This window comes from Podarcis raffonei, chromosome 8, assembly GCF_027172205.1.
Source record: "Podarcis raffonei isolate rPodRaf1 chromosome 8, rPodRaf1.pri, whole genome shotgun sequence".
In the NCBI taxonomy this organism is placed as follows: domain Eukaryota; kingdom Metazoa; phylum Chordata; class Lepidosauria; order Squamata; family Lacertidae; genus Podarcis; species Podarcis raffonei.
Genome location: NC_070609.1, coordinates 79,820,608 through 79,845,709, shown reverse-complemented (window position 1 = coordinate 79,845,709; position 25,102 = coordinate 79,820,608). Strand labels below are relative to the sequence as shown.

General features: G+C 47.2%; 2 protein-coding genes across 8 annotated transcripts in view; both read left to right on the top strand.

The window, feature by feature from the left end:
* The window catches only part of HSPG2 (heparan sulfate proteoglycan 2), a 215,202-nt gene that overhangs the window by 119,453 nt on the left and 70,647 nt on the right, over positions 1-25,102 (top strand). For all 7 annotated transcript variants that reach the window (XM_053401046.1, XM_053401047.1, XM_053401042.1 and 4 more), the window contains 12 exons: positions 569-618; positions 929-1,014; positions 2,629-2,769; positions 5,349-5,540; positions 15,108-15,200; positions 16,174-16,254; positions 18,088-18,318; positions 18,399-18,512; positions 19,532-19,659; positions 21,306-21,392; positions 22,587-22,645; positions 24,889-25,062. In XM_053401046.1, the coding sequence (XP_053257021.1) occupies positions 569-618; positions 929-1,014; positions 2,629-2,769; positions 5,349-5,540; positions 15,108-15,200; positions 16,174-16,254; positions 18,088-18,318; positions 18,399-18,512; positions 19,532-19,659; positions 21,306-21,392; positions 22,587-22,645; positions 24,889-25,062 (1,436 nt within the window). The remainder of the gene's footprint in view (positions 1-568; positions 619-928; positions 1,015-2,628; positions 2,770-5,348; positions 5,541-15,107; positions 15,201-16,173; positions 16,255-18,087; positions 18,319-18,398; positions 18,513-19,531; positions 19,660-21,305; positions 21,393-22,586; positions 22,646-24,888; positions 25,063-25,102) is intronic.
* Positions 5,752-12,917, top strand: LOC128419858 (uncharacterized). Its single transcript, XM_053401048.1, has 4 exons — positions 5,752-8,009; positions 9,811-9,906; positions 10,363-10,608; positions 11,822-12,917. The coding sequence occupies exons 1-4, from the start codon at positions 7,812-7,814 to the stop codon at positions 11,978-11,980; spliced, it is 699 nt and encodes a 232-aa protein (XP_053257023.1). The 5' UTR covers positions 5,752-7,811; the 3' UTR covers positions 11,981-12,917.

The following is a 25,102-nucleotide window of genomic DNA, read 5'->3' as shown; positions in this document are numbered from 1 at the left end:
GAGCCAATAACATCCGTATGGAGGTTCTCCACCGAGCAAAAATGGAAGCAGAAATCTTAAAATATCAAAGATTAGGAAATGCATAGAGGCAGAAGAAAGTCATTAAATAAATCATGGGAATAAAATCAGAGACTAGGCATAGATGAGAAAGTGAGAGTTGCGAGGAGAAAAAGATAAGGGGAAGAGAAAAGAAATCCTTACTGGAAAGATGTGTTTATAACAATGGTGTCAATGGTTTGTATTTCTTAAATTACTGTATGTTTTTGACAAGATATGTTGTTTAACGTTCTTTCTATTCTCTTTTTCTTTCTTTTCTTTTTTCTTTCCCCCCCTTTATAACAGAAGATTGTGTCTCATTATGTGTAACTCCTAATGTGCAAATAAAAATTATTATTTTTAGAAAAGGGGGGGAGAACATACTCTCTTGCTCCCGGCAGCCAAGGAGGTGAACTTCGGTCCTTCCGAGCCTGGAAGGTGGGGGGGGGGGGGCGAAGGGCTAAAGCAAATCCTCAGACTTTGGCCCCTGCTCTATTCATCCCCTTAACTCATCCCTCTTCTCTTGGGCCAGGTGTGCACCGGGCTATGTGGGCAACCCCAGCCGGGGGCAACCGTGCACAGGTGAGTCCAGCTTCTGGGGCAAAGGGAGCCGTCCGCCAACAGAGAAACCAGGTTTCCGCAGCCAAGTGGATGTCAATCATTTCTGGAATACCGTGAGAAGCCTCCCTGGAGGATTTGATTGTTGCGGCCTCCAGTGTTTCGGACTTCCGACTCCCAAGCCGGGAGGCTGAGAAGTGTTGTAGCTCAAAATACCTGGGCTGGCGAGGGCGGAATCAAAGCCTTGGGGCGGGTGGAAGGGGAAATAGTCTCACTCTTGCACCTGCCAAGTACCCACTGTCCTCAGCAGTTCCCTTCCACTTCTTCCCCCCAGCTACAGATCATGGCACCCGATGCCACTGCGATCCACATGGAAGCATCAGCAGCCATTGCGATGCCAGCGGGCAGTGCCAGTGTAAGGTAAGGCAGGAGTGGGGAAGCACCCGTCGGTGTGCATTCCCTCCCCAGCTCAGAAACCCATTTCCTTTATTATTATTATTATTATTATTTTCAGGTTTTCATTATTAACATCATTCAGACTTAAATTCAACAATATTTATACAATTGTGTGGTTCCCTGAACCCTCGTACTTCCCTCCTCCCCCTTCTGGTTTTCCACAAATACATTTTTTTATATTTTAACCACATCTAATTCATATATCCAACTTTGATTAAATCCTTATTTATTCCTTTACCTATTAAAAAATTACAAGTGCTGCTAACGTCTTTAAATCTTTACATTGTTCCTTAATGTACTCTATAAAATTTACACCATTCTTTTTTAAATTTACTGTCATCTTGGTGTCTGATCTTCCTAGTCATTTTCTCCATTTTGGCATAGTCCCTCATTTTCACTATCCATTCTTCCTTGGCTGCTGTTTCCTCTTCCTTCCATCTCTGGGCAAACAGTATTCTTGCAGCTGTTTTTGCATACATTAACAGTCTTTTAAAGTCCTTTGGTATTTCTTCTCCTTTGATGCCTATCAAAAAAGCTTCTGGTTGTTGTTGTTGTTTTTTACAAAAGTTATCTTAAACATTTTTTTCAGTTCATTACATATTATTTTCCAGAATGCTCTGGCCTTTTTGCACGTCCACCACACGTGGTAGAACGTGCCTTCATTCTCTTTGCACTTCCAACATACATTGGTGGCGTTTTTGTACATTTTCGCTAATCTTGTGGGAGTCAAATGCCATCGGTACATCATTTTCATATAATTTTCTTTCAACGAACAGCATGCAGTGAACTTCAAATAAATCATGAGAGACTTTGTCAAAAATGTTGTTGGAATGGGATACAAAAGATGAAGAGCAAAAAAGCAGGAATGAATCATTGGGCAAAAGGTGTAGGATATAATATAGATTACAAGGGATGCGGGTGGCGCTGTGGGTTAAACCACAGAGCCTAGGACTTGCCGATCAGAAGGTTGGCGGTTCGAATCCCCGCGACAGGGTGAGCTCCCGTTGCTCTGTTCCAGCTCCTGCCAACCTAGCAGTTCAAAAGCACATCAAAAAGTGCAAGTAGATAAATAGGTACCACTCCGGCGGGAAGGTAAACGGCGTTTCCGTGCGCTGCTCTTGTTCGCCAGAAGCAGCTTAGTCATGCTGGCCACATGACCCGGAAGCTGTACGCTGGCTCCCTCGGCCAGTAAAGCGAGATGAGCGCCGCAACCCCAGAGTCGGCCACGACTGGACCTAATGGTCAGGGGTCCCTTTACCTTTACCTTTATAATATAGATTATGGAGGGAGGATTTGAAGTTCAGAAACCCATTTCTATCCCAGCCCAGCCCTGAAAAGTGCATGCTGTTCCCACTCGCCTTTTCCAGCTGCCCTCTCCTTCCCCGCCAGACCCTCCTCCTTTTTGCACCCGCTGCCTGGGGTTTGTGGATGCTTTGATCCTTCCACCCCAGCGGTTTGTGGATCCCGCAAGCCTAAGTTTCCCAGCCGCTGTGAACCTTGGCTCAGCCAGCAGTGGGGTTCTGCCGGCCCACTGCCCTCTTTACTTTGCGCTCCAGCTTTTCTCCATTCCCTTTGCAGGCGCACACGGAGGGGCTCTCCTGTGGCAGCTGTCGGCCGCACCACTTCCACCTGAGCGCGGAGAACAAGGAAGGCTGTTTGCCCTGTTTCTGCATGGGCGTCACCCAGCAATGCACCAGTTCCTCCTACCACCGGGACCTGGTAAGAGCAGCACAGCTTCTTTTCTTTCCTGGACTTCCAGGAATTTCCGTCCTGCTGGTCTTGGGAAATGTACCAAGCTCACAGAGCCTAGGGCTTGCTGATCAGAAGGTCAGCATTTCAAATCCCTGCGACGGGGTGAGCTCCCGTTGCTCGGTCCCAGCTCCTGCCAACCTAGCAGTTTGAAAGCACATCAACGTGCAAGTAGATAAATAGGTACCACGCCGGTGGGAAGGTAAACGGCGTTTCCGTGCGCTGCTCTGGTTCACCAGAAGCGGCTCAGCCATGCTTGCCACACGACCCGGAAGCTGTATACCGACTCCCTCGGCCAATAAAGCGAGATGAGCGCCGCAACCCCAGAGTTGGTCATGACTGGACCTAATGGTCAGGGGTCCCTTTACCTTTTATATTTCACACACACTGTTCCCGGTGCCACATAATACTCTTCCCACATTCGTAAGAAAGCAGTCTTTTAGCAAGGCACACTTTGGAACTCCCCGCCTGTTGACCTTCACTCTCTTCTCTTTTCTAAGCTTGCTAAATGCGTTTTTGTGTAGGTGAAGCCTATCTGGATAAGCAGAATGTTGAGAGGCTTTTTTTAAAAATGTATTTTTAAAAAAGATTTTCTTGGTTTACCAAAGTAGGTGCAATGTCTCTCTCTTTTTTCCAAGTAACATTTTTTACAGATCAGTTTCATTTGTTGACAGGCGTTTTCATCTTGATTTTGGCTTACTGTTCATTTCTTTTAAAAAGTAAATGCTTTAATGATGGTTTTTAAAAATATTTTATGTATGATTTTCAATTTTACACATTTCACTAATTTTACAACCCTTTTAACATTTCCAAACTTGACTTCCTTCCCCCTCTTTCTGCAGTTCCTTAAATTTATTTTTAATATTTTCTACATATCCGAATTAACTTAATTTGCTCATTTATTCATCTACCGTATATACTCGAGTATAAGCCGGCTTTTTGAGCATATTTTTTAATGCCGAAAAAGACCCCCTCGGCTTATACTCGAGTGACAGTCCCACTTGCCTGTTCTCCAGTGCAGTGCGGATGACTTGCGAGTGGCAGAGGCTGTTGGCGGCGGAGGAGGAGGAACGAGCAGCCTGAAAGCAGCCCTTTCTTTTCAATTTTTTAAATTAATTTTCCAACTTTATAACAAACAAATAGAAAGAAAACATTGAAAAACAAACAAACAAGCATTTATCCTAGCTGTAATAATTCCACTTTTGTTAACATTGTTGGATGACTTCCTCGAATCCCCCTGGCTGAGTTTCCATATAAATCATTGTGGCAGTTTTCCAAAACTATTTTCACATAAAATTTACTTGGTCGATTAACATATTTCTTTCTTTTCATTTTTTTTTTTACCATAATATTCTACAGCATCACTTATTTAAATCCTAGGCCAATCTGATTCTCACAAGTAATTCTATTTAAGTTATCTTAACATATTTAGCTAAATATTCTTTAAATTTCTTCCATTCCTCTTGGTACTCCTCCTCCTTCTGGTGGCAGACTTTTCCGGTCAGGTCGGCTAGCTCCCAAAAGTCCATCATCTGCCATTCCTCTACTGTTGGTACTTTTTGTAATTTCCAGTTTTTGGCCAACAAAATTCTAGCTGCAGTTGTGGCATACGAAAACATTCTAACATCTTTCTTGGGCAATTCCAATCCTGTTATTCCAAGTGGGAAGGCTTCTGGTTTCTTAATAAATGTATATTTCAACATTTTTTTCAATTCATTATAAATCTTTTCCCAGAAGTCTTTCACCTTGCGACAAGTTCACCACATATGGTAAAAAGTACCTTCTTTTTCTTTACATTTCCAACATAGGTTATCACGCTTGTGGTAGACCTTTGCTAATTTTACTGCGGTTAAGTACCATCTATACATCATTTTCATAACATTTTCCTTTAACACTGTACATGCAGTGAAGTTGACCCCTTTCCTCCTTTCGGGCTGCTCCTCCTTCCTCCTCCTCCTCCTCTGCCAACAGCGGCAAAGTTGCGCATGTGCAAGCAGCCAGCCCCACAGTTGCGCGTGTGCAAACGCTTAAAGAACCCCAGGCATTCCGACGCATGCGCGGCAGTGCTCCTTAAAAACAAACAAACAGATAAAGCGGTGGCGACGGTTGCCGTCGTTGTAGTTTTAGAAGGCGCTCGCGAAGGGAAACTGCCTCTCCTCATGTCCTACTCCACCAGCCCGAGGTGCGCGGGGCTGCCCCGGATGGTGCTGTGCTGGCTGCAGAGCCTCGACCTCAGCTTCTCGCCTACGCATTTCCGTAGGTGAGGCCGCCCCTCTCCCCTACCCCGCTTCCCACACCTTGGCCGCCATGACACTTCCTGCCATACCTGGGCGCCTTGGAGGCTGAAGGCGCGCCCTGTTTAGGGAAGCTTTTAATGTCTGATGTATTACAGCATTTTAATATTTTGTTGGAAGCCGCCCAGAGTGGCTGGGTTAGCCCAGCCAGATGGGCGGGGTATAAATAATAAATTTATTATTATTATTATTATTATTATTATTATTATTATTATTATTATTACCATCTGTGCCATCTCTGCTCTTTCCCCGCAGATCACCACGCCTTTCCTTCCCAGAAACTTCCAGGGATTCTCACTGGTCAACCGCCAACACACCACCCGGATCGAGACCGGCTTCACGGTGGAGATGTCCCCTGAGGGCCCGCAGCTCTCCTATGCCCGCTTTGGGCAGCTGGGGGAGGAAACCTACCACTGGCAGTTGCCGGAGACCTACCTGGGCGACAAGGTGAGAGCCCTGCTCTGTGGGATGCCGGGAGTGGCGTTTGCAGCTCTTGAGCCCATCCCTGTGGCGTCTGGTCATCCTCCCCAGGCAGTCTCTTCGAATTGTGTTTCTCGTGGTCTGTTGTGAACCAAGGCACTGATTTTGGGGGTCAGGGTGGGGATGGGAATTCATAGGGTGTTTCCAGAGAGAGATGAGCCAGCAGAGCCCATGGGTACCAACTTAAAGAAGGAGACAAATGAGAAAGGAAGGATGCTAGGCCGATGAGGATTCAGTCGGACCATTGGGTCCATCTAGCTCAGTATTGTCTACACTGACTGGCAGCAGTGGCTCTCCAGGACTCTAAGCAGAGATCTCCCCCAGCCTTACCTGAAGATGCTGCCAGCGGGGGTTGAACCCGGAGCCTTCTACATGCAAGGCAAGTGTTCTGCCACGGCGCAACGGCCTGTTTTCAAGCAAGGAGGGCGCACAGATCAGAGTGCACATTGGGTGCCAGACTAGGACCTGGGCGACTAGGGTGCAAATCGTCCTGGGTGCTGCTTCACGGTTTCTCTCTCCTCCTCCCAGACATCTCCCAAGAAAGAAGCCTCACTTTTCTGGTGCCCGAAGCTCGCGGGAGTGACCTTGGGCCACTCGCTGCCTCGGTCAGCCTAGCTTGCCTCACCGGGTTCTTCTGAGGATTAAATAGTGTAGCTCTTTGGAAGGCAGGTGGGACACAGATGTGGTGGTGGTGATTTGGTGGAAAAGAAGGGAGGAATTCCACCCCTTCCCATTATTATTATTATTATTATTATTATTATTATTATTATTTCCCCATTCCCAGGGTTTTTCTAGCAGAAAACCACACAAATAGACTCAGGGGTTCCCCTGCGGATGTCCTCTTAACAGTCAGCATGTGAGGAGGTCCAGATAATAATAATAATAATAATAATAATAATAATAATAATAATAATAATAATTTTTATTTATACCCCGCCCTCCCCAGCCAAGGCCGGGCTCAGGGCGGCTAACAAGCAATAATAAAAACAAGTTGAATGAATACAACTTAAAAACAAGATTAAAATACAGCAATTAAAATATTGAAACATAAAAATATTAAAATGCAGACTCATCACAGGAGGAGAAAGGAAAAAGGAAAAAGAAAGAGGGAGAGGGAATCAAATTGGCTCCAAGCCAAAGGCCAGGCAGAACAACTCTGTCTTCAAGGCCCTGCGGAAAGAAATCAGATCCTGCAGGGCCCTGGTCTCATGAGGCAGAGCGTTCCACCAGGCCGGAGCCAGTGTTGAAAAGGCCCTGGCTCTGGTTGAGGCTAATCTGACTTCCTTAGGGCCCGGGACCTCTAGGGTGTTGCTATTTATGGACCTTGAGGCTCTCCGTGGGGCATACCGGGAGAGGCGGTCCCGTAGGTACGAGGGTCCTAGGCCGTGATGATGCAGCCCCTTGCCAGCAGAAGGTGGCACAAGACTAGGTGGATCCTGGGTGCCCCCAGAGCTCCCCCTACGCGTGCCAACCTTCCCCCAAAGTAAACCGTTCCACGGGGCTGGAAGTGGGTGGGCACTGTTATCAGGGCACTCCTGATGGACAGCAGAATAGTGAGGCTTCCTTCTTGGGAGATTGTTGTTTATTGAATTTACATACCGCCCTATACCCAGAGGTCTCAGGGCAGTTCATGTAAAAACACTGCAGTATATAAAATAAAAATAAAAGCAGAGAAGGCCCGTTCTCTTGTTGCCACCCTCTGGACCTCTTGAGATGGCTGGGAGCAGGAGAGAGAAACCACGAAGAAACACCCAGGAAGGAAGGCGGTTAGGATTCTGGAGGCAGACCTCCTTTGTTGCTTTACCCTCTGACAATCCTGCCTTCGAATATGCATTGCAGGGGGGTGGACTCGATGACCCTCAGGGGTCCCTTCCAACTCTAGAATTATACGATTGTGAGCAGTGGGGTGGGCATCCCTAGTTTTGACAGCTCACAAGCCGCCGGCAAGGGTTGCCATTTGTTGTGTATTTCTCTATAAGCGCATCGCCTGCCCCCCAAACCGTCTTGAATTAGTAACTGTCGCAACTTCCTGTGGCAGGGAGTTCCACAGGCTTACGCATGAGTTGCACAAAGGCGTGCTTTATTTTGTGAGGGGGTGATACTTCGAACTGGGAGGGGGCAAGGTTCAATGAGAGAGTCCTGCTGGTTGAGGGAAAATATTTTATCCAGCCCCCAAATCTGCTCAGAGCTCCTGCTTTCCTGCGCCACTTCAGAGCTGGCTAGAATACTGGGGGGCAAATGGACAGGAGGGAGAGTCTTGTTCCCAGGAGGGGCACAATGATGGGGATGAATGTATTTGGGGGTCTGGCATGGGCTATGAACTCTCCACCTTTACCTTCTCTCTGTCTGTCTGTCTCTTTCTCTCATTCTTTCTTTCCTGCCCAGACTGTCGGGCAGAAGGAAACCTACTTTGCCCGGATGCGCCGTGCCCACAAGGTACGCGGGCAGAGATGCCCGTAACGGAGCATGGACTTGTCGGGTTCTGGGGCATGCTATTGTATTGTGTGCTTCTAAACCGGGGTACGGGGAGGCCTGGTTGTCGAAGGCAGGAGGCACCAAGAGGATGACTCGCTAAGAAGAAAGGTGGTTTGCAGCGTTTGGGGCTTTTCAGTTTGGAGGAAAGGCGAGTCGAGAGGTGACGTGATGGAACTGTGTGAAGTTATTATGCATGACATTGAGGAAGCTGAATGTTGGAAGATTTAGGACAGATAAAAAAAGTAGGCCTTTCTTATGTTCTCTGGCTGGCATCTATGCCAAAGCGGCTGCCATGCTTTGTTCAGAAGCCACAGAGCTTGCTCAGCCTTTTACAGAGCCAGACTTCCCTGGGCTACCTAGTTTTAAAAACGTTTTTAGGACCCATCCTATATTGAGATGGCCATTTCTTTTAAACCCTTTTTAATCTTGCATTTTAAATTGTTGTAACCTGTCCTGGGGAACCTTAGGATGAAGGGCGGGTCATGAATCAAAATAATCACAGCAATAACAACAGCTCAGTGCTGTCGACAGTGACTGGCAACAGTTCTCTGGTCTTTTTTTTTTCTTTTTTCAAATATTTTTATTGGTTTTTACACAAACAGATTTAAAATAGTGGAAAAAATAAGAACTTTTAACATATCCACACATGAGATTCTCTGAAGCTTGTGACTCCCCCCCCCGTCCCCCCCCCCGTCCCCTATATGGGGTCCTTAAAATATTTTTTCTAAAACTACATATCATTACATTTTCCACAGTTTTCATTTCTCTAAATTGTCCGTGTCTTTTGTTTCTTTACAAGTTATTTTTTAAGTCCAGCTGATGTTTTTATTTGTTTGCAATTGTCTTCTAAGTAAGTTATAATTTTTTCCCATTCTTCTTTAAAGTCTTTATCTTCTTGATTCCTGAGTCTCCCGGTCAGTTTTGACCATTGGTAGCCAAACTAAGGCCCAGGGGCCGGATGTGGCCCAATTGCCTTCTAAATCTGGCCCACGGGTGGTCCGGGAATCAGCGTGTTTTTACATGAGTAGAATGTGTCCTTCTATTTAAAATGCATCTCTGGGTTATTTGTGGGGCATAGGAATTTGTTCATATTTTTTTCCCAAAATATAGTCCGGCCCCCCACAAGGTCTGAGGGACAGTGGACCGGCCTCTGCTGGAAAAGTTTGCTGACCCCTGGTTTTGACATTTCAGCATAGTCCAGCAGTTCAGGACTGTTGTTTCCTTCCATCTTTGGGCTAGTAGCATCCTTGCAGCTGTTGTCACGTACATAAACAGTCTTTTCTGGTCTTTTGGAATGTCGGTACCTGTAATTCCTAAGAGAAAAGCTTCTGGTTTTTTTTTTTTACAAACATTTTCTCCCCAGTTCATTATACTGTATATCAATTCCCAAAATGACTTTGTCATCTTACATGACCACCACATATGAGCTACAGCTCTTTTAACAGCTCCTGTAATTTTGAGTGTCTGCTGGTGTGGCATGGCTGGGGTCAGTGCATGCCCCCAACTCTGTGGTGTGCTGCCTCCTAAGATAAACAGACTCCTACCCTTCGTGCAAATTGGGGGGAGCGCCATTTGCCCTCCTATTGTGTTCCTGTCTGCCTTTCCCTCCCTTCCCTGCATGGGCACCCCATACCGAGCCCCCAAACAAGAGAACAACAGTGAATGTTCAAGGGAGTTGGGTGTGGGGAGGCTGTCAGCTTTGCATGGCCAGGTGAGAGGCCGGCCGGCTTTCAACATGCCCACTGCCCATGTCCCACCCCAGCAGAACTCCACATCCCTCACAGAGGAGCAGCTGAGGAAGGACGTGGCAGCTGGCAGGATCCCCAGCTCTGGCGGCCGGGTCCGGCGAGCCACCCAGGTAACGAGTGCGAAAGCCGGCTCCACGGGGGTCTGTCCAGCTGGGGATAGTGGCTTTCGTCCTGGGTTGGGCAACCATTCCGATCTCTGTCCTTTTCAAGGACACCCAACCATTTTCAGGCCTACCAGCACAAGTAGATAAATAGGTACCACTGTGGCGGGAAGGTAAATGGTGTTTCTGTGCGCTCTGGCACTCGTCATGGTGTCCCGTTGGGCCAGAAGTGGTTTGGTCATGCTGGCCACATGACCCAGAAAAGCTGTCTGTGGACAAACACCGGCTCCTTCGGCCTGAAAGTGGAGATGAGTGCCGCACCCCATAGTCGAATTCGACTGGACTTAACCGTCCAGGAGTCCTTTACCTCTCTGTACTGGGCCTGCAGGTCCTCTTTTGCTCTGTCTGTCTCTCTCTCTCTCTCCCTCCTCTTCCTTCCCTGACTCCCTCGCCTCCATCCTTCAGGTGCAGGAAGCCCAGTTGAGACGCGATGCTGAAATCTGGGAGATGCTGTCCCGCTGGCAGGCCTCCTCCCGCAGGGCGCCCCCTCCTCCCAAGGAGAAGGAGGAGGGCGCCCCCAAACTCCCTCCAGCAGGACTGCGGACCCCCTCAGCTGCCCAGGCAGCCCACCTTGGCCCTCCTCGCTCCTTTGCCTCCTTGGCCAGGGCTCCTGTGCTCCCCGCTTCTCTTGCTGCTGCTCCCGGCTCCCAGGTACATCCCTGCCCTTCCTTGGCTTCATAGGGGAGTCCTGGGTCTCCCTGCTTGGCCCTGTCCTGGGGCACATCTGCTTGCTGCCAGCGCACTGGCTGAAATCATACTCATCTGGGCCATATTGGGTTTGGAAGCCAAACCACAGGGTGGGGGAGAGGGGCTCAGAGCTTATGTCTTACTCCCTTTTCCAGGGATTTTGTCCTTCCTTCCCTCTGCCCTTCCTTCCTTCCTTTTGTCTTCCCCAACCTTCCTTTTCTTTCTTTTTTAAAAAAATTATTTATGTTTTCATTCATTTCCAAAGTAATAATCATAAATAAATAAGAATAACAACCTGTACCCCACCCCTGAGACCATTCCATTATAACTATCCAACCTCCCAAAATTTCAACACCACTTGCAATGGTTTGACCCTTTTCCATTTTAACAGTACAAATTCGACAAACACCTTCTACATCTCCTTGAAATCATTTCTCCTGCATACTCCACGTCTTACCTTAATGGCACATGTTATTTTATCATTAATAGCTACATCCCACACCTCTTTATACCACCCTTCCATTTCATATTCTGCTTGCCCCTTCCACTTCCTAGCTATCATAATGCTTGCAGCTGTCAATAAATTTGTGAGCAAGTCCTTCCTAGCCTGCGAACCTTCCACTCCATCGTAAATTGGTAATAATGCTACCTCTGGACTTTCGGTCAGGTTTAACATAGTGATTTCTGTTATCTCCTTAAACTCCCTTTGCCAAAAAAATATTTACACCCCCACCACATGTGAATATAATTCCCGGATTCCTGGCATCCCCTCCAACGTAACACCGAATATTCCTTCTTTATTTGATTTAATCTGACTGGTGTTAGATACCATCTCCAAACTAATTTATAATATTCTTATGGACAACATTTTGAACGTATGTTTCTCCCATATTTCCCCCCAGCTTTGACTTTCTCTCTGCCCTGTGTGGGAAAAAGAGACAACCTTATTTTTCTGCCTGCTTCCATCTTTCCTTCTGTTCTCCTACCTTCCTTTTCTCTCTCCTTCCCTCCACCCTGCCATCTTTCCCTTTAACTTTCTGTCTTTCTGTCTGCCTTTCCCTCCTCCTCCCCTCCTTCCTGCCCTCCTTTCTCCTATCCTTCCATCCTCCCTTTCCTCCCCACTACCTTCCTGTCTTCTCTCTACCTCTCTCACTGAACATCTTCTCTTGGCCTCAAGCCCCAGGGACAAGGAATCCCCGGCGGAAGGTCTTCAGACTCCTCCAGCAACCTGCTCTCTTCCTCCCAGTACCGCCTCAGGCTGTCTGAGGCTAAAAAGGTACCCACAAGCAGGGCAGAGTGGGCAGCGAATGGAGCTTTGGCATGGAGAGGTGTGTGAGAAGGGGATAGCTCTGCCATACAGCAAAGACACAGCTGTCCAGAGCAGAGGCAGAAAAAGGCGTCCCCTCAAAAAAATATCTAGAAGGCATTTTTGAAAAAAGCAAAATCTGTGTGGAATTTGAGGGGTCATTGGTACCAAAGCTAGGTCCTCTTTTCTCCCTCTTGCCTTGGACTTCACCCTGCTTTTGGCATTGCTCATCTAGAAGATGCAAAGCAAGCATTGGCAGGGGTTGGACTGGATGATTGGGGAACATTCCAGATCTATGATTCTGGGCTCATGTTTGGCAGCGCAGAAAGCACAGCGGTTGCTAGATCAGGTTACAAGTTGCAGAAGTGAAGTGGGTGACCAGGGAGGAAGTGGGTGGAACCCTTAATTGGGAGCACCACCGTTCCTAGGAAATGGATTCTTTGTTCTCTCTCTGTGATCATTCAAATTTCTAACTGGTAAGAGACTTCTTTTGTTTTGTTCTGCTTATCTGCTGCCTAAGTGGAGGGAGGAAGCTGAGTTCCAGAAGCCTGACGCTGGGTTTGCAATTCACAACTCGGGGCTGATGGGAGTTGTGGTCCAAAGCAGCCCAAGAGAACTAGGCAGATGGAGAACGTGGTTGCGACAGCGCTTTGGGAGAGTGGGTGGCTGAGTGATAGAGTCAGTGGGTGGTTGTGCCACCGTATCCACCCCATGGGCTTGGAGTTTGGGGCACGTTCTGGGCAGTGGATGGTTTTCTCTCTCTCTCTCTGAGCTGTGGTGCCTGGCTGGCTGTGGCACATGTTGTGGAGCTGTTCGCGTTGAGATTTGCCTCGACTGTCAGCTGGTCCCCTCACTTTCCTCTGAATCTTCCTCTTCTGTCTCAGTACTGGTTACTCTACAAGGGCTTCTCTCTCCTTCCCGAAATCGCTTTCTACTGGAAGCTGCCGGACCCCTTCCTGGGGGACAAGGTAATCTTAACTGCATGGACTGCGGGGGGGGGGCAGGGTGAGAAGCAGGGGTGAGAGCCATTTCGGGGGTTCTGTGCGTGTGTCTGTTTGCATGGCAGTGGCATCAAAACAAAAGAAAGTCCTTCGCACAGCGCTGAGGCACATGGCCACTGTCTTTGCTGGCTTTGGAAGAGGATGAGACAAAATCAAGGAGGGAAGGGGCTTCTAGCTACAAGGGCTCTGCCTGCACAGCCAGAGGCAGCAATGGTTTGGAATACCAATTGCTGGAAACCACAGAAGGGGGAGAGTTGCTCTTGAGCTCCAGTCTGGCCTGCTGGTTTTCTCATGGGGACATCAGGTTGGCCCCTGTGCGAACAGGATGCCATTGGCCTCATCCAGCAGGCTGTTCCTCGTGTTCTTCTGAAAGAGGACAGAGAGCACGGTGCCGATAGATAGATAGATAGATAGATAGATAGATAGATAATTTATTACGGTCGGAGGCCAGCTTATAAAACGCACTTGGGGGTACAGTCCCAGAAGGAAAACAAACATTTAAAACAATGTACAACAATAAATTTAAAATTTATAAATGCGATAAGCATACACTTAAAACTTTAAGCAGTGCCAATAATGCCAAGGTTGCAGGTTCGATCTCTGGATGGGGCGGCTGCATATTCCTGCATTGCCACTGGTTCCCAACCTTATTTTGGCCATGCCCCACCTAAGCATCTCTAAAATCCTGATGCCCCACGCCCCGTGACATATAATTCTTATTATTCAAAAAGTTAAACTCCTATTCACGTGGAGTAAGCCTAAAAGGCCATGAACTGTTAATAACTGAAATTGCCCCCCTTAAAAATCAAATTGCCCCCCAGTGGGGTGTGTGCCCCACGTTGGGAACCAGGGGACTAGACAGTCATCGGGGTCCCTTCCGGCTCCACGATTCTATGAAATGGATGGTGATGCTGCAGTTTTGTGCCCCCTGTGCCAACTTTAAAGGGAAGGTCGTGCCTTGGGGTATCACAGAGAGAACGCTCTGTGTGGGGGGGGGGGTTTGGGGAGCGGGGAGTGAAGTTTTTCATCTCTCCCATAGACACACTTGCAGAAGCGGCAGTGCCTCTGAATAATACTAGCTGTGGGGAATCCCAAGTGAGGAGAAGGCTGCTGTTTTTATCAGGCCCTGTTTGCGGGCTTGCCATAATGTGTCTCTGGTTGACCACCCGGAAAACAAGGTGCTGGACTAGGGGGCCTGATCCAGCAGCTTCAGGGCTCCTCTGAAGTCCTTGCACATGCACAGAACCCTCTTTGTTTTCTGCGCCAAGAAGCTGCAAATCTTTGGAGCAGGGTTGCAGGTTACTTCCAGCCTCGGGAGCCCAACCCGGCCCCCTAAGCTTCTCTTTCCAGCCCTTGAGACTCTCTGCCATCCCCCCCCCCCCAGTGCTTTTGCCTGGCCAGGATGTGTCCTTGAATTGTGACACCTCTCGCTTGCCAAGATGGAGAGAGGGCACACATTTACTTGATTTCTGCATAGTTGGAATGTAGCCTGCGGCACCAGTTGGTTGCATTGATGGCCCCACCCACTTATGACTTTAGCCCCTCCCACTTTATCCCCACCCACCACCAAAGGGCAGAAGAAGGTGCCCTACTACTTGTGGCAGACACCCTCCTGACGACTTCTGTGCTTTAGAAGAGCTTAAAATGTGGGGAGGGAGTGGGCGAGTGAACGGCAGCATAAAGGGGGTGCACGTTGCTTTTGGGGGTGCCATGCTAGCCCCAGAAGCCGCTCGCCACCATGCGCAGGGTGCAATTTCTTTGAAAGACTCCCCAAAGTCTGTTTTTTTAATTATTACTTGACTCTATGAAATGTGATGCTATTGTGTCTAGCTTCGTATAAACTGGGTCTGGTTAGAGAAGTCTTACTCATTTGCGTTTCAGTTCAGTCACCTTCCTATTTACTTGATTTAAATATAATTAAAAATTCCCCAGTCTGTCCTACCTTTCAAGGTTGTTGTGGGGATGAAATAGGCAGCAGGGGGGAGAGAAGAACCATGTGCTCAACCATTTTGGGGGAAATGCAACGGTGGAGGGAAATTCACTTTTTACGAAGTCGAAAATTTCAAAACGATGGGTGCATGACACTCGTGCGGGGGTAAGGCCGATGGGCTGAGCCAAGATGGAATGACCTGACCCCTCTCGCCCCACATTTGCAGGTTGGATCCTACGGGGGACGCCTTCGCTACACCCTTTCCTACAATGCCGGAGGACGAGGCACCCCACTGCCGGACGCTGATGTGCAGATCACTGTAAGGAAGAGTCCCTGCTTGCTCAGGAGAGGGCTGGGTTTCTACAGGTTTAGCTAGAGAGGTGGGGGCAAGGACACCCCCTGGAATTCGCTGGGCATCAGGACCTGTATAGCAGCAGAGGCCCTCATTTCTGGGATTGGAGGATGATCTGAGTCCCACATACACCACTCCCATAAATGTTTATTTATGCCTCTGATTTGGAGGCAACTTGATAAAGGTCTTTTGGGGGGGGGGGGTTTAGCAGCCACTAGCAGAAATATCATGTGAGTAAGAAAAGGGACGCGGGTGGCGCTGTGGTCTAAACCACTGAGCCTTTTCTTGGGTTTGCCAATCAGAAGGTTGGCGGTCCGAATCCCCACGACGGAGTGAGCTCCCATTGCTCTGCCCCAGCTCCTGCCAACCTAGCAGTTCGAAAGCACACCAGTGCAAGTAGATAAATAGATACCGCTGCGGCGGGAAGGTAAACGGCGTTTCCGTGCGCTCTGGTTTCCGTCACGGTGTCCCGTTGCGCCAGAAGCGGTTTAGTCCTGCTGGCTACATGACCTGGAAAGCTGCCTGTGGACAAATGCCGGCTCCCTTGGCCTGAAAGTGAGACGAGCACCACAACCCCATAGTCACCTTTGACTGGACTTAACCATCCAGGGGTCCTTTACCTTCTGAATAAGGTTACTAGCCATTGTGGCTACTAGCCACAAGGGCCATGCTCTAATTTCATGGGAGGAGGCAGCGACGCTTCTGAATCCCAGTTGCTGGAAAGCACAGGAGGGGAGGGTTGCTGCCATACTTGAATCCTCCTCACGGGCTTCCCTTAGGGGCTGTTAGAATTCCTGCTCCATGATTGCAGTCATGGGATTGTTGTCTTTCACATGACGAGCTTTTGACAGGGGCATCACAGTGAACAGGATACTGCACTGATCCAGCCAGCTCTTATTATGTTCTTACATTCTCTTTTGGTGTCTCTCCACCCCCCCAGGGTAACGACATCACCTTGGTGGCCTACCTGTCGGAGCTGCGGCCTCGGGAACGCAAGAGCTTTGAGGTCATCTTCCAGGAGGTGAGGCCTCCCTGTGCTGTCTGCACCTGAGCGCAATGTGTCTCTTGGTGGCAATGAAGCCGCCCCATATACCTGGGAAGGGGAGAGAGGTGGGCATGCAGGCAGCACTGACACTGCTTTGGTGGAGAACGTGGGCCACTCTGGCTTAAATAAAGCGACTGGAGGAGGAGGAGCAATGGATCTGAGTTTACGGACCCTGCAGCCGTTGTCCATTGCCACTTGTCCTCTCCCTCTGTTGTGCCCACCAGCTGGCAAAATGAGCTTCATGCTCAGAGGCTGCAATACTTCTGAATACTAGTTGCAGGAAACCTCAGAAGGGGAGAGTTGCAGTGAAGCCACTTCCATTACTGCCCCTTCCCCACTTTATATATATATGTGTGTGTGTGTGTGTGTGTGTGTGTGTATGTATAGTAATGATCATAAATAAATAAGAATAAAAATGTGCACCCCACCACCGAGACCATTCCATTGTAACTATACAACCTCCCAAAATTTCAACACCTCTTGCGATGGTTTGACCCCTTTCCGTTTTAACAGAACAAATTCTACAAACATATCTTCCATATCTCCTCAAAGTCATTTCTCCTGCGTATTCCCCGTCTTACCTTAACGACACATGCTAATTTATCATTCATAGCTATATCCCACACCTCTTTATACCACCCTTCCATTTTACATTCTGCTTGCCCTTTCCCCTTCCTAGCTATCATAATTCATGCAGCTGTCAATAAATTTGTGAGCAAGTCCTTCATAGCCTGTGAACCTTCCACCCCATTGTAAATGGATAATAATGCTACCTCTGGGCTTTTGGTCAGCTTTAACCGCTTCTCTGCTTTCTGCTAGTACCTGTGGAAATGTTAAGGATAATAGGAAAGGATATATTGAATAAGTATTATTCTTCCTTTATTCATGCTAGTAAGTGATGTAGCAGAGAAGATTCCCCTCAATATAGCTGAAAGCTAGTTTGCAGATTCATATGAATCTCTTAGTTAAGTCTATTCCTGGTGTCCCCTTTTGATCCCTTTTGAAAGAATAAAGACACGAGAGTCTTTCTGAGTAAAGTTAACAAGTTTACTCACATTGCAGTTCACGATTTGATCCCTGAAAGGCAGGCTTCACTTGGTAGTTATATAAAGAGTTACATATGGAGACTGAACTCCTGTGCTGCCAGCTGAGAGCCAGCAAACAGCAAAATTTACATTAAGATAACAAAATGGCTGCAGGAGAGCAGCATAGCAGCGAAAGAACAGCAAGACAATAGAAAGACAAAACGACTGAGAAAATGACTGTGTGACTCAGCTCTTTTATGGAGTCAGACAGAGCCACGTCCATCTCCACCCCCATCGTTCTGCCCGGACACGGAGGTCCAGCGCCAAGGGCCTTCTGGCAGTTCCCTCGCTGCGAGAAGCAAAGTTACAGGGAACCAGACAGAGGGCCTTCTCGGTAGTGGCACCCGCCCTGTGGAACACCCATCAGATGTCAAGATAATAAACAACTATCTGACTTTCAGAAGACATCTGAAGGCAGCCCTGTTTAGGGAAACTTTTAATATTTGATGAATTATTGTATTTTAATATTTTGCAGGAAGCCGCCCAGAGAGGCTGGGGAACCCAGCCAGATGGGCAGGGAATAAATAATATATTATCATCATCATCATCATCATCTCCTAGGTCACATGCAGGGGGAGGAACCTACAGACCAGTAGAACAGCAAGTTACACTGACTGGATACCCCCCTGCTTGTGCCCACTCTAGGGAAATAAGGAATGTTGCATTTGATTGCGCCAATTGATTCCATCTCACGGTATCAACCTTCCCCCCTTTTTCTCCCCAGCAATACTGGAAGCGCCCAGATGGCCAGCCAGCCACCCGGGAGCACCTCATGATGGTCCTGGCTGACCTGGACGAGATTCTCATCCGCGCCACTCACTCCACCGAGATGCTGTCGGCTGGCATCACCGGTGTCAGCATGGAGATCGCGGTGCCCACGTACACCAGCCTGCCCCGGGCTCTGGAGGTGGAGGAATGCCGCTGCCCACCAGGCTACCAGGGTCTTTCCTGCCAGGTGAGCCTCTTCGCTGGGCCAGGCTGGGCACGTGGGCTCATGGGGCACTGTTTGCTGATGCCACCCTGTCCCTCTTGCAGGATTGTGCAGCTGGCTACACCCGGACAGGCGGTGGACTCTACCTGGGGCACTGTGCGCTGTGCGAATGCAACGGGCATTCAGATTCCTGCCACCCTGAGACTGGCGCCTGTTCGGTGAGCAACTTCCATAGACACATAAACTCGTGTGTGAAAGTGTATTGGGAAATGATCCATAATGAATTGAGGAAAAAATGTTTAAAAGTGATTTTCAAAAAACAAGAACAGAATCCTTTCTGTTGGGGATAATTCAGACTGAAATTCCCAGGTGTCAAAAAAAGTTATTTATGTATGCCACTGCTGCGGCCAAATGGGATGTGGGAAGCAAAGTTCTTAACCCGAGGTACTATTTTTGGGTTAGCGGAGTCTGTAACCTGAAGTGTCTGTAACATGAAGCATCTGTAACCCGAGGTACCACTGTACTAATACCAATCATTCAAGTACCAAATCATTCAAGTACCAAATCATTCATATACTTTAGGTGGCTACAATTGATGGCTTGATGATTTACTTTATTTCTGCATTCCAAAATCTTATGGATTTCAATTACATCCCGGTCAAAATAATAATCCCTTATACAACTACTGCAATATTAATAACTTCTCTTTTTTAACTTTTATTAAACAAACATTACATACAAAAAAACAAAAAACCCACAAACTAATCTTACATTGGATATTTCTAGACTTAAGATAGTTATTGCAGTATACATAATCAAATTGTCAAACATCTAGAATAAGTGTGTATTATAAAAATGAAACAAAAAGAGAGAGGAAAAAGATAAATGCACGATGATAAAACCAAAAAATTAACAAAACTAAAACTACCTATCAAACAAAAAGCAGTTTTTAGTTCATTCAAACCAGTATCAGGGTGTTCTGCTCACAAAGTCCCTCGTACTGGGTTGAATCCCATTTTTAATTTGTTGGTTTGTTGACTTCCATCTCCTCTTTGCGGTTTCAATTCAGCCATTTCTATCTTTGATCTGTATTTAATTATTTGTCTCCATCTTGGGATACCTCTGTCTGTGAAATCAGTCTAAACACAGCCAAGTGTTATTGTTGGAACCATGTTTCTTCAAGTAATTTTAATAACTTCTATTCGTGTTGACACATCAAATGATTTGCCCTTCCCAGAGCTGCCTTCACCATGCTGCCGGGGAGTTCTGTGAGAAGTGTGCCCCCGGATTCTACGGAGACGCTACTGCTGGAACCCCAGAGGACTGCCAGCCCTGCGCTTGTCCGCTGACGGATCCAGAAAACCAGTACGCTGTTGGCTCATTGAGAGAGAGAGAGAGAGAGAGGGAGAGAGGGAGAGAGAGACTGAGTAGATGAGGGTTAGACTGGGTTTCAGGATGGGCTGGCAGCGGATGTGGATTTGCGGGCAGGGGGAGCAAATCTGCTTTAGCTAGCCACTCCGGGTGGATAAAGCTGTCAAGGGTTATAAAAGAGTATTGGGAAGGGGTCCGTAATAAATTGAAAAAAAAATGTTTAAAAGTACTTTCCCCAAAAACCCCGGTGTCCTTTCTGTTGGAGTTAATTCAGACTGACATTCCCAGGTGTCAAAAAAGGTTATTTATGTGGCCTGGGTTTTGTTAGCCCAAAAATGGAAAACAAGCGAGGTCCCAGCCAAAGAAGAATGGCAACTGACGGAATATGCGCAGCTTGCGGACCTGACAAATAGAATAAGAGAGCAAGAAGAATATACGTTTAGAGGAGATTGGGAAACGTTTATTGAATATATGGGAAATCATTGTGTATAGCTGAAAACACTGGCAGCATTAAGAGAAATTCAACAGTGTAAATAAGCTGTGATGGATGCAATAATGGCATTCAGAATAGTGCAGTTTCTGTAAAATGTGCAGGGATTTTTGATATGTAAAATGAACCGTGGAAAGAGAAAAAAAGGAACTCACGGATATTTCAAGGATGTAAAAATGAGTACTTTGAATTGTAAAACAGAAAATTGAAATATATATATATATATATATACACACACACACACACACACACACACACACACACACACACCCAAAAAGCTATCAAGGGTTGGTAGCCACAATGACTATGCTCTGTTTTTTGGGCTTCCCACTGAGGCAGCTGGTTGGCCCCCGTGAAAACAGGATGCTGGGCTAAGATGGGTCTGATTCAAACAGGCTTTTCTTATTTTCTCTTCCCATGGGGGCACCTGGATAGATGGGCTCTCCCTATCCAGGGGCGGTCTACCTTCAAATTCCAATCCCTGGAAATCTCAAATGGGGAGAGCATTACTGCTTGGGTCCTGCTTCGGGGTGTTATAAGAAAACCTGCTCCCTTTCCCTTACGGGCTATTCCAGAGCCCTTAAGTGGGTTCCCTATCGGTAGGAGAAAATAACAGGGGCCAACCAGAGAATATTGAGAAGCAAAGCAGCTAGTAAGCCTGATCTTTATTCAACTGTTGCAACAGGGTCCTCACTCATCACATGCAGGAGGGAGGAGGGACCCAGAACATTGGGGCTTATATAGACTTGCCCACCCTGTAGCCAGAGACCACCCCAAAAAAACCATACATACATCACAGAAGGAGGCAGTCTTCAGCAGAAATCCTGTTTGCCAGGATACCTGACAGTGGTCACTGATTGCTTTATCTGGGCAGAAGGCTTTCCCCATTTGCCTCTCCTACTGCAATGACTATTTGAGGTCATTGGAAAAGTCAAAATGGCTTCAGGATTGCCCTCTCGTACTATTTGAGGCACATGGTTCATATATTTAGATACGTGTGCATTTATGAATATTCTATATTTGGGACCTTAAAATTCTTATAACAGGGGCTTCCCTGCTGAGGGGCATCTGGTTGGCCGGGTTAGATGGACTCTTCTGATATTCTTTAAACCTCCTGACTCTTCTTCCTTACTTTATTTATTTTGTTCAGGTTCTCAAGGACGTGTGAGAGCCTGGGGGGCGGAGGCTACCGTTGCACAGCCTGTGAGCCGGGCTACACCGGCCAATACTGCGAGCAGTGAGTATCCAACTGCCCGGCGGACTGGCAGGGATGTAGCTCAGTTGCCCTTTTGGTTGTGGATCTGCCCTAATCTTAGGATTTTTATCTATCCGAGCTGCTACAGCGAGTGGTACTATGATTTGTATACATCATGTGAGTGTCTGAGAGAGCATGAGAAAGGAAGTTTGTATTATCTCTTCCTTCTGAGTACTATTGGAAGTTGGTTTCACTTCTGTGTGTGTTAAGGTTCTGTACTGGTGTTCAGAGAGCACAGACGTACTGATGGAGTCTCTGTATATAAGACTGTAAATAAAGCAGTTTTTGTGGGAATGTTCAGGGATGCAGGAGAGGATATATTGTCTGATAATAGCCTTTTCAACTTGTGTTAGCAAGTTCACAATTTAGCAGAGTAACATTCCCCTTTTTAAACTTGCAGCGGATGCGTTTGCTCATGCTCGCTAAAGCCTCTATAATAACTGTTCTGGTATTTCCCCCTTATTCCCTCATAAAAGATACGACACAACGCAGTCTTCTACAAAAGTATAAAAAGAGTTTACTCACATATCATTCTGTTCACAATAGGATCCCAAAAGGCAGACTTAGCTTAGAAAAGTAACATATACCTGGAAACTATCTCATAAGAAGACAGTACCTTTGTCCTCTCTTGGGGAAGCCAAGAGGGCATCTTTGGCTAAGCAGATGTTGCTTCTTCTATGCCTGTAGTCAAAAAGAGAGAGATGGCTTCCCTGCCTTGTGCTTTTGTCATTACCTGCACAGGTGAGGCCACACCCACTTCTAGTCACATGCAGAGGAAGCCTGTCCCAGAAGGAAACAGGAAGTTTACCTGCTGGCTGGACAAACATTCCTCCCCATGTGTAAACAAGTTCACTCTAGGAATGTTGTACTTGACTGCTCTTGTGTTTCACATCCCACAGTTTTAGAACTACGATTGAGTCTTTCTTCTGCTATGATATACCAGAAGATTGGCGTGCTCTTTTCAGGAGAGAAGGGTCGCTTATTACTGGCTGCTCTGGACTGAAGAAGATTTACAGCCAGAGAGGGCCACCGGGGAACGCTCCGGAGACTTTGCAGCCTTCCCAGGGCGTTTTTCCAACGACTCTCAATAACTCTTCTGTCACCGCTGTTAGGGCCACTGACTGTTCCTAGAGGTGTGACTCTTACCTGTCTCTCTCTCTCTTGCTCCCTTCTCAGGTGTGCTCCAGGTTACACAGGAAACCCTAATATCCGTGGGCAGAAGTGTGTGTCCCTGGGTGAGTACGAGGTCCGCCAGCTGGCCTCTGCCTTAATACACACACACACACACACACTGCACACGCCACACTGCCAGCCGCGAAGGGTTGCTGTGTATAGATAGAGGAGCCCGCCAGGTCAGGCCAGTAGCATATCTGGCCCAGCAACCTGCTCTCATAATGGCCAACCAGAAGCCTGCGAGAAACCCACAAGCAGGGATGCTTTAGCTGAGATTCCTGCATTGCAGGGGGTTGGGCTAGATGACCCTCAGGACCCCTTCCAGTGCTCCGATTCCATTATCCTTTGATTCTGTACTGCAGTTTTGAGCAGCCAAGAGTCAGAAGCAGTGCTTCCTCCAACCGTGGATAGCCATCATGGTTCATAGCCATTGGTAACCTTTTTCTGCATGAATTTGCCCCATGCTCTTTTAGAGTCATGTAAGCTGGTGGTCCTCCCTGCTTCCTGTGTAGGCAAGTTCCATAGTTTGACTGTGCACTGCAGGAGGAAGGACTTTTCTCTATCCTCCTCGAACCTCCCAAAACTCAGCTTTGTCAGATGTCTGCAAGTTCTTGTGTTCTGTTTGGTTTTTTTAATAAGAATTTTTATTAGTTTTACATATACAGTCATACCTCGGGTTACAGACACTTCAGGTTGCCTTTTTTCGGGTTCCGGATCCGCCGAAACCCGGAAGTACGGGAACTGGTTACTTCCTGGTTTTGGCTGTCGCTCATGCGCAGAAGCACTAAATCACGCTTTGCGCATGCACAGAAGCGCCAAATCGCAACCCACAGCGGCGCATCTGCACATGCACAGGATGCGATTTGGCGCTTCTGCACATGCGCAAAGCGTGATTTAGCGCTTCTGCGCACAGCTCACGTTCGCAACCCGAGCGTCCACTGTAATCACATTACGTAGCATCATATCTTCTTATTTAACCTTTTTGGCTCAACTCAAGTTCTTGTGTTCTGAGAGAGAGGGGTGGGGTGAGGAACCTTTTCATTCTCTTTTTTAAAAAAACGTTTATGCTTCTCAGGTTTATACATTTCTCTAATTTTACAATCATTTCAGCATTTCAAAACTTGGCTTCCTTCCCCCTCTTTCTGTGGTTCCTTAAATTTATTTTTAATACCTTCTCCATATCCAAATTAACACAATTTGCTCATTTATTCATCTACTTTAAATATATACTCTTACGAAACTGCAGGTTATTACAATAATCCTGCCAATGTTCTTATCTGTTTACAATTTATCTGTAAGTATTCCATAAACCATTTCCATTCTTTTATAAAAAGTTTGTTATCTTGATTTATTATTTTTCTGGTAAGTTTTGCCATTTCTGCATATGCCATAAGTTTTTTTATCCATTCTTGCTTTGCTGGGACTTCTTTCCATTTTGGTGCAAGTAACATTCTTGCCGCTGTACAGTAGTAGCATACATGAATAAGTTTCTATAAAGTTTAAGTAGTTCTATCCCTATAATTCCCTATAGAAAAGCTTCTGGTTTTTTTAAACAAAGGTTATTTTAAACATCCTTTTCAATTCATTATATATCATTTCCCAGTAAGCTTTAACCTTACTACAAGACCACCACATATGATCGAAAGAACTTTCTTTCTCTTTACGTTTCTGTCCCTATAATTCCCAAAACAATTAGAATTACAGTTTTTCTTTTGGGAAAAATCTTAGCTTTCTCCACTTCCTCCTGGGCATGCATTTTTTGCATACCATTCTATCCCTAAACCTTTCTTCCTAGAGCGGTTGCCCCGTCAGGAGTTCAGCCTACACTCAAGTAGGACCCTGGCAGAGACACATGCCCGACTGGCATGTTCCCTCCCTCCTGGTCATTCGTTCGGGAGCTTCAAAAGCTTTCTTCTGCCCGAACATCACAGCGACCGATGCCAACAGACATCGGCACACTTAGGGATGCGCAGAGTTTGTGCGTGACAGACCTCAGCAACTCAGCATTTTGGCTAATCTACTTTATTTACATATAAACACACACGGAGCGCTGCAACATGGCTCCCCCTCTCTCTCTAGCATCAGACAGCAAAGAGAAAAAGAACAAAGGACAATAGTCCCGCTTCACGGAACACAGTAATACAAACATCCTGTCTCCGTCACTTCTCACTCTGTGGAGTCAAAACATATACCGCCATGTGAAAGACAAAAATCCCATGACTGCAATCATGGAGCAGGAATTCTAACAGCCCCATCCCCTCCATCATTTCGGCTGCCCTAATCTGAGCCTTTCTCATCTCCACAGGTACTCCAGACCAGCCAGGCCTCGTCGTGCAAGTCCACCCTCCGCGGACCGCCGTCTCGCAAGGCAGCGAGGTGACCCTGCGTTGCCACGTCAGCGGGGCTCCACCGCACTATTTCTACTGGTCCCGCGAGGATGGGCGCCCCGTGCCCAGCACCACCCAGCGCAGGCAGCAAGGTGGGTTACTGTCAGGGACTGGGCAGAGGAGGAATGGTCG